At 60.5% G+C, this 9072-nt stretch overlaps 1 protein-coding gene across 1 annotated transcript in view; it reads right to left on the bottom strand.

Moving 5' to 3' along the window:
• Positions 1–6024, bottom strand: part of ELN (elastin) — an 18376-nt gene extending 12352 nt beyond the window's left edge. The window contains exons 1-2 of the mRNA XM_045285918.1: positions 5872–6024; positions 22–72 (exon numbers count right to left, since the gene is read on the bottom strand). Coding sequence (XP_045141853.1) covers positions 22–72; positions 5872–5953 — 133 coding nt within the window. The 5' untranslated portion in view covers positions 5954–6024. The remainder of the gene's footprint in view (positions 1–21; positions 73–5871) is intronic.
• Positions 6025–9072: the final 3048 nt, after the last annotated feature.

The following is a 9072-nucleotide window of genomic DNA, read 5'->3' as shown; positions in this document are numbered from 1 at the left end:
GGGGCGCTTCATGACCGTTACCTGGGTAGTAGACTCCCCCAGGCACAGCACCAGGAACAGCTCCGGGGACCCCTGCAAGGAAACAGAGTCCCGAGTTCAGAGCCAAATCATCTGTCCCTCTGCATCGGGGTGCACAGGGCCCCCCGTGGGGTCCCTATGAGTCGTGTGCTCTTTCCATGGTTGATTTTTAAACATTTTCTTTGTTCTTTTTAGAAGGGGGCCACCAGGCCTTTCTTCTGAGGTGCTTCTGGGCAGCCCCCCCAGGCTCCAGTCCTTGGGTTCGCAGCTCCCTTCACCCCCACCGGCCGCCCAGGGACCCTGAGTCCTCCAGGAGCCAGAACCGAGTGGAGCGTGGTGGAAGGGAGGGTGGTCAGGATGACGACATTGTTGCTTTGCAAAGCACTTCCTGTCTCTGCTTCCTGAGTATTTCCTCAACCTCCTTTCTCCAAGTCGGGAGAAAGACCCCGGCTGTCAAGGATCAGTCTGGGGACCCACAGGGGCAGTTCTACCCTGTCCTGTAGGGGCAGCATGGGTTCATAGCAGGGATCTGGGGTTTGGTTTGGCTTCTCCCGCTGCCCCCTAGAGACGGGCAGCCAGGGATTGCTACTGCTGTGCCTCCTGTGAGCTCTGAGCCGCAGAGAGGTTAAGGGCTTCTCCTGGGGCCACATAGCTTCCAATGGAGATTGCCGGTCTGAGTGTGGCTGTCCTCACGACCTTAGATGGTGACCAGGGAGACTGCCCAGATAGTGGCGGGGTTTGTGCCCCCTTCCCCCCCGCTCCCTGCAGTTGATTCTCCCCTGAAAGAAGCAGCCTGGGCTGGGAGGGGGCTAGCAGAACAGGCAGCTTTGAGTAGGAAGGATCTGGGTGCTGCCTTTCAAACACAGCCATTCCCACGCTGACAGGCCTGCTGAGGTCAGTGGCCTGGACGCTGGCAACAGTGACTGGGTGGGGTTCTGGCTGTGTGTCCCTGGAGGTGCGGGGGCGCAGAGGGGGACCCCTAAGGAAACGCCAGTTGAACGCCTTGGACGAGCCCACATGGTGAGCCCCATCACACCGTGGAGTTTACATGGGGATGATGGGGATGCTGGGTCCCAGATGGAGGCCTGTTGTAGTCATGGCAACAGATGGATCCCAGTCCCAGCCACCCCAAAGGGTCCCCAATTCAGAAAGCCACCTCACCAGTAACCCAACAGCAGCCCAGGGCCGCCCTACAGAAGGGGGCTTCTGTGGGCATGGGTGGACCTGGGGAGGGGCAGTCAGCGTGGGGTGGCTCTGCAGTGGGCCCAGGGCAGCCTCCCAGCCAGACGTCTGGCCCTGAGACCTGGCGACACAACACGGCTCTGGCTCCAAGCCCAGCCGGAGGGGGTGGAGGAGGGCGGGGGGTGGTGTGCCCAGCTGTCATGGCCACCCCGTGCCAGAGCCCTCGCACCACCCTTGTGCCACCCCCACCCCTCTCCCACAGGGAATGCAACCATCCTGGGCTTAGCAGTATCAAAGCAATCTGGTCCACGCCTGGAGGCTCAGAGTGGTGGCCCCCGGGGGTCCTGCCTGCTGGGATCGAGCACTTTGCCCCTGTCATCAGCTGCCAAGTGCACACATGGTTTGCCTGCCTGCCCCTGCCTTTGATGCCGCCCCTGGCTCCGGGGCCCACATTCCGCTTGGAGGACTGTCTCCCCTGAGGCTCTCTGGTCTCCCGCTTCTTCCCCTCCCCCCTCCCTGCCTCTACTCCAGGACAGTCTGCAGGGGACAACCTTCAGGGCACAGAGTAAGGGAGGGGCTCAGGGCAGACCCTTCTGCCTTTTTGTCCTGCCTTTGCTGTATGACCTCAGGCCACTCACGGAACCTCTCAGAGCATCGGCATCCCCCTCATCCACAAGGCAGCCTTGCCTCTTACTCCCTGTGCCGCTGTCTGTCAAAGGGCATGCGAGCAAGTGAGTGGCTACCCGCCTGGATGGGGACCCTCTGTCCCCACTGTCTCACACCTTCACCACACACTTGGTGGCCCCTGTGGATAGGTAGATAGGGCGTCGGGGGCCCAGAGATGCTGCCCCTGGTGGTGGTAGGGGCTGTCTGGGTCTGGCTTTTACCCGCCACCAGATTGGCTGCCCAGCCTGGCTCAGTCCTCTCGCCCTCTCTGCTCGGCGTCTTCTGCTTGTGCCCCTTTCCCGGCCACTGCTTCTCATTCTCTGCTGTTTTCCTCCCTGCCTCTGATCATCTGTGTCCACTCTCTACGCCCCCAACTCTGTGTGCCCAGCCCTGGGTTTGGACCCCAACAGCCTGCCGGGAAGGGCTCTGGCTTCTGAACTCTGAGGACATGGAGGCCAGTGGGTACTGGGGACCCCAGGCCTGCCCACTTCTCTTCAGGGGCAGGGGAGCTGAGATGAGAATTAGGCTGGAGTTGTAGAGGGCAGTCAGATCAGGAAGAGCCTCCTCAGTGTCCTCAGGGGTCAGCTCCTCCCCGCACCCCCCTGGGAGGCCCAACCCTCTCTCCAAGCCCTCCCCTCCCACCAGGCCTGAGCCGGCCTCCCCGGGCCTCTCCTCTCCCTGCCTGCGCAGTGTGGTTGGCTGCAGGCATTTGGCTTGCAGCTGGCTTGTCTTGTTTTATGTGGGGTTGGCTTGTTCCACCAACCAGCCCAGGGTGGGGCCTTCCTCATGCATCTGAGAATCATGATCCCAGATCCCAGGGAGGGTGAGTTTTCTGGAAGGCTTTCTGCAAACACCCCCCAGTGTTCCTGCTTGCATACCTCCAGCGACAGGGTGCTCGCCACCTCCCAGTGCTCCCCGCTCTGTCCGCCCAGAGCTCCTCCTCTTACTCCGTGGGCACCTGCATCCTCTCCCCTCTCTTCTGCCTCTCAGACCCTCACCCCTACTTTTGCTCTGCTGTCACGCTTCTCTGAAGCCTTGCAGGGTTCCCCGGGACCCTGCCCGGCCCCCTTCTCCCACAGTCCTGTCTGTGTCCTCTCTCCTGCTAACCAAGCCTGTTTCCACACCAGCTGCTCCTCCCGTCCCTTGTGTGGGCACACCCGGCGTGAATCTCAAGAGAAGGATGGGAGCCTTATAATGGGGACGGGTGACATAGAATCCGTCAACGCAGGCTAGCAGGTTCCAAATAAGAGACAGCAGGTCTTGGAACAAGACCCTTTAAACAAGACCTACAGACCCATCCTGTGCGGATGGGACATGACAGCAGCCACCCACCAGCCCTCATAGCGAAATATGGCAGGGATGTGTCTGCCCTGGTTCCAGCCAGGGCTGTGGAGGCGGGAGAGGCGGTGGGATGAAGCAGCAGTCACATGCAGGGCCCTCTGCCCAGGGCCTGGGCTCCAGGTTCAAGGAGTTGGGTGCAGGCCGTTTGGGAGGGAGTGGGTCTGCGGACCTTGGCAGGGGGCGGTGCCAAGCCCAAGTCCAGGGGACTGGCTTTGGGGAGCAGATAAAACCTCATGAAGCCCTTTGCTGTTTTCACACAGGGAGGGTGCCAGAGCAGTCTTTCACAATCTGGCTGCCCGGTGACAGCGGGGGGGCCCCTCCCGCCAGCCCGTGCATGTGACCTCCTGCGTGGCCCCCCCTGCTCCAGAGGCCTCCCCAGGTCAAGTGGCCTGGGGGTTCTTGGGTGGGACTCAAGGTGCCCAGGTAATGCGAATGCCCCCAAACTTCTCAAGCTCTGGAAGAAGAGGAGGAGAAGGAGGAGGAGGAGGAGCTAATAGCATATCTAGGGGCTTGGGGGAGGGAACTACACCTGATTTAATGTCTCCCTCTCTCTCTCTGTCTCTCCCTCCCTTTCCTCTCTTAGTTTCCCTCCCTCCTCTCCCACCCTTTCTCTGCCTCTCCTGCCAGTTCATCTTCAACACTCTTTCTGCCTCATTGGAGATGGGTCTAGTCAGCCCTCCGCCTGACCCAAGCTTCCAGGGAATTCCACTGTCTTACCTCCCAGGGACCCTGGGAGCTGGTGACCTTGTATAAGTGACACCCTCCAGTGTGAGTGTGAGTGTGAGAGTGTGTGTGTGTGTGTGTGTGGTTGTGCCACTGGGCCCCCTCCTGCCCCAGACTGACGGGCGCTGGGCACAAATGCCGGAGGTAATCAATGCCCTCACCCCTAGGAGCACCCTGGTGGCACTGTTGAGTCAGCCTTGGGCTGCTAGCTTCAGGGGCGGCAGTTCAAACCCACCCCCCACTCCCTGGGAAAAAGAGGAGGCTGGCTGCCCCTGGAAATAATCTCAGTCTTGGAAACCCTCCACAGCATGGCTACGAGCAGGGGTGACTCGGTGGCCATGGGTTTGGGGGGTCACTCCCGCCCCCAGGACAGATCTGGACACTTTCGGTGCTCAGTTCAGAGATCTGTCGCCTTAAAAGTCACGCCGGTCAATGACATGTCTCTCCTCAAACGTGAACTTGACCGCGGCCGAGAGAGGCTGGGAACAGCACCTGGGAGGCCTGGGCCCGTCTGAGCCTCGGTTTCCCTATTTCAAAAGTGAAGGTGCTAATTCCTGACCCTCTTTTTATGGGGACTGCGGGCCATGCTCCAGGTGGCAGCACTGTCTGGGAAGCAGCCACTCCTGGGGGCCGGGGCCAGAGTGGCTGTCTCAGGCATGGGGCGGCTGGCCCTCTGGGACTGCCTGGCTGTCGGTGCCCACGTCCCCAAGGCCTGGGAGCTGACCCTGTACAGGAAACCTGGCTCCCAGTCGGTCAATCTCACGGAAACAGCTGCGCTTGGGCTCTGCCCTTGACTCCCGCCCACTGGCTGGGGGCCCCAACCGCACGTCAGGTGCTCCTGGCCAAGGGCCCCCGCCCCTGAGGGGCTCAACCTGCACCCCTCCTTTCCCACAGCAGGGTGCTCCTCGGTGCTTTCCCACTGGCCACGCTCAGCACTCCCCCGCCCCTTCCCACCTGGCCCCGAGCTGTGTAGCAGCTCTTAGACGGATCCTGGAGCCTGGACACCAGCTGGCCAGGTCAGGACACCTGGCAATGGTCCAGCACTGTCCTGAGGTCCCTCTAGCTTTTGTCCAGGCTGCACACCCTCTGGCAGGAGGGGACACCTTCTGCAGACAGGTGCCCCCTGCCTTCCTTCTATCACATGTTGACACAAACACACACACACACTCATAATCACACTCACATGCAGTCACACTCACATACTCACCCCCCCTTGATCACACACACTTATACACACTCATACTCATGATGACACACATGTACCCCCAGTCACATGCAATGACAACCCACACCCAGTGACACACACACACACACACACACACACACACACACACACACCAGGACACTAGAGTGATAAGCTCCACTTCTACCTGAGTGGTGGGTAACAGAGGTGTGCTCATACTGACAGGTATCTTCCTGGGTCTCATCACCACCTTGTCCCCACACACCGTCCAGACTTTCCTGTCCTCCCTGCTCGGTCACACACAGCACACACACACACACACACACATACACACACACATCTACAACATGCCTCCTTGCCTGGGGACAGACAGACAGACCACAGTCACAACATCCCACGGTTCACCTGACCCTGGCTTTCTTTGGAGGGACATCTTGAGGACAAGAGTCACACCGTCCACTGTGGCTGAACTGTTGGGACCCAGGCCCCCTGCCCTCTATGCTCAGCAGGGTCCACAAGTACGCACACCTCGGATGCCCCAAGACCTAAGGGGACCCCCATGGGCTGCCTGGGAGGCAGGCAGGACAGATGGTCCCTGCGTCCTCTCCAGACAGCCAGACCTGGACCAGGTGTCTGTCTGTGTGACAGCTTCGTCCTCAGCCCCAGGGAGGATCCAGAGGCAGAGGGGCTTCTGCCTGGGAGCCATGGAGTGAATGGCTCCCTCCCTGGTCGCAGGCCCCAGGGGCCGGGGTCCTTACCTCCGGGCTGAGCAGGGTGCAGGGCGGAGAGTAGGAGGAGCAGGAGTCCCGGTCGCAGGGCTGCAGCTGTCAGACCCGCCATCTCGGGGAGGAATGCCCAGCCCGCTCTCGCGCCCCGTTTTATCCCCAAAGCGTAATTGCTGCCTGGTCGGCGGGCGGCGAGGGAAGGAGGGAGGGAGAGAGGGCGGGTGAGAGGGTGGGGGAAGGGGGCCGTGGGGGGGAGAGGGGGCCGGGGAGGGGGCAATTACGAAAGGCCCCAGCTCACAGCGTCCCCGCCTGGGTCTGACTGGACTGTGGGCTTTTTTCCCTTAAAACACACACTCACACACACACTCACACAGGCGCGTGTACACACACACACACACACTTACACACACTTTTCTCATTGCTCTCTCTCTCTCTGTGCCTGTTCTCACACAGCTGGCCCCGTTCCCGCCAGAAAGTGCGAGGGGGGACCTCAGCCAGGACAGCCCTCAGGAGAGGAAGCAGGAGGGAGGGCCTGGCAGCCGGGCCAAAAAATCCCGACCCAGCCAAGGCCTGAGTGGCCAGGCCCCCGCCCCTCCGGCTGGGCCCCTGGCCCAGTGTGGGGACACAGGCCAGCTGTCCCAAGCCTCTGCCCCCTCCTCGGCCCGCCAGACTCCCCAACACCCCCAGACCTGGAGAGACAAAGCTCTACCCAATTCTGGAGAGAGAGACCTGGGTGGGGGTGGGGGGAGGTGGGGGGGAGAGGGGGTTAATATCTGCAGAGGCAGAGGGGCTGTGTGTGTGTGTGTGTGTGTGTGTGTGTGAGGCTGTGTTGGTGCTGTTCTCGGGCACCTGTGGGAGGGCTGGGAGACCCCCGCTACACCTCTGGCCTTCATTCTGCATGGGGTCAAGGTCTCAGGCCCACACCTAGCTCGGAGAGGGAGGTGCTCTGCAGGACCCCAGGCTGGGCCCCTGGGTACCCAGTGGGAGGAGTGAGGCATCAGGGAGTCCCACACAGGTGGCCTAGACCCCACTTTCTCACTTGATCACTACCCATCCCGACACTGGGGACCTCTAGCTCCCTCACAGACTTGGGAGGCTGAAGGCCACTGGTTCGTTCCCTCTCTGGCCCTCTGGGGATGTCTGGGGCCGATGTTCCTCTGATGGCCAGGAGGGGGCAGCCCTGAGCTGAAACAGCAGGCCCCCACAGTTCAGATGTCTGGGTGCCTGCCCCGCCTGCCTGCTCAGGGCGAGGACCTCGGGCTTCTGATGGGTAGGCGCTCCTGTCCCCGGGCTAGCCAGAGGACAGGAGAGGGAAGCGGCCATTGACCCCAGGCGACAGCAGCCCAGGAAGAACCAGAAGGGCTCATGTTCTAGACTCTAGAATAGCGGTTCTCAACCTGGGGGTCCAATGACCCTTTCACAGGAGTCACCCTATTATTCATCACAGCAGCAACAGGACAAGGATGAAGTAGCAACGAAAATAATGTTACGGTTGGGGTTCACCACCACGTGAGGCACTGTCTGAAAGGGTCACGGCGTGAGGAAGGTGGAGAACCGCTGCTCTAGAATCTAGAGACTTCTCTCTGCTCCAAGAAGGAGAACGAAGGAGCGGTTTCGGCCGGTGTGTGTGTGTGTGTGTGTGTGTGCTGTGACAACAGGTCGGAGGCAGCATCTCGGACGGGGAGTCTGGGCATTTGGGCATTACCCGTGGTGACTGGACACCAGACTGTGGACCCAGGGCACGGAGAATTAAATTCCGGCTCTAGCATGTTCTCAGGAGCCCGGGTGGTGTAGTGGTCTTGAAGTGGGCTGCGATCCACAAGGTCTGAAGTTCAAAACCACCAGCCGCTTCTCAGGAGAAAGAGAGGGCTTTCTACTCCCGTAAAGAGTCACAGTCTCGGAATGTGAGTCGGCGTCGATGCGATGGCGGTCAGCTTGGTTTTGGACACCCTCTAGTGGGGTCACCTCTCTAGCACTGCCGAGTCCCCATCTGTCCCACGGTGGAGAGCAGCTCTCCCTGGGTGAGTTGCTGCAACGAGAAATACAAGGTGACCACCTATGTCTGCAGTGTCCGTCAGGTACCACATTCTCGGGCCGTCTGGCACCAGGACGAGGGGTCTGTTGGTCCCAGCTCCGAGCTGGGCTGCCCTACGGCCCTTCCTTTCCCAGGTCGATGACAGAGGAGGTGTCAGAGTTTGGAATTGGGGGCAGCGGGGGCGGTGGTGTGTGTGTGGCAGTATAGTGGTTATACACTGAACTGCTAGCCTAAAGGTCAGCAGTTCAAAGCCACACGCCGCTCTTCGGGAGAAAGATGAAGCCTTCTGCTCCCATACAGAGGTCCAGCCTTGGACACCCTCCCTTATAGGGTCGCTCAGCACTGGCATCGACTGCATGGCAGTGAGTGTGTGAGTGTGTGTGTGTTTGGTGATAGCCTGGTCAGGGAATTGTTTTAAAGCTGCATTTGCAGAGCAAATGAACCCCTTCAACTTAAGGCTCTCTGCTTTTCCAGAGGCTCCAGGGGCAGCTGAACCCGAAGCAGCCCCGACCAGTCGTTGGTGTGTGTGGTAGGGAGGGGGTGCAGCTCCGAGTCAGGGTTTGAGGTTCCGTGCCTGGTGTGTGCCTGTGGGACAGGGGTGTGTCTGTGTGGGAAGGAAGAGGTGCTGGGCCCCATTCTTCCCGCAGCCGTGACGTGGGCAGGAACCCACTTTCAGACTTGAAAACCACAGTTGGCGTGGCGTCGTTATTGATTCCAGAGAGGGAAAGCAGGCCGAGCCAGCGGGGGCGGGCTCGAGAGGGGGGCGTGGTGCCGAGGGGCTTCTGCAAGGGTAGATTGGAGGCTGTCGAGCCAGACCTCTCTCCCCATCAGGGTCTGTAACTGGTCCGCAGACTGTGCACCCCTTTCCCCTTCACGCGCGGGGTTCACTGTAGCTGCCCCATTAACCCAGATTCCACGAGGCTTCTGCACACCCAAGTCAGGAGCAAGCCGATTAAACTGAATCTCAAGTGTCCCGGAGCTTGTCAGGTCAGGGCGAAGGTCATAACCATCAACCAACACTCATTCATTCATTCGTTCGTTCATTCATCCGGAAACCCAGTGTCCACCCCTGTGTTGCTCCTCCCTCCCCTCACAGCTGCCTGGGGTCACTTACCTAGAGGGCTCCGACTTACAGGAACACCGATGGCCCAGGGACACCCACTCACCCCCAGTCTCTGCCCTCTCCCTCACCTGGCGTA

Source organism: Echinops telfairi, unplaced genomic scaffold (assembly GCF_000313985.2).
Source record: "Echinops telfairi isolate 266 unplaced genomic scaffold, ASM31398v2 ScPeMD7_5;HRSCAF=22, whole genome shotgun sequence".
Lineage (NCBI taxonomy): Eukaryota > Metazoa > Chordata > Mammalia > Afrosoricida > Tenrecidae > Echinops > Echinops telfairi.
This window is presented reverse-complemented; position numbering and strand designations above follow the sequence as displayed.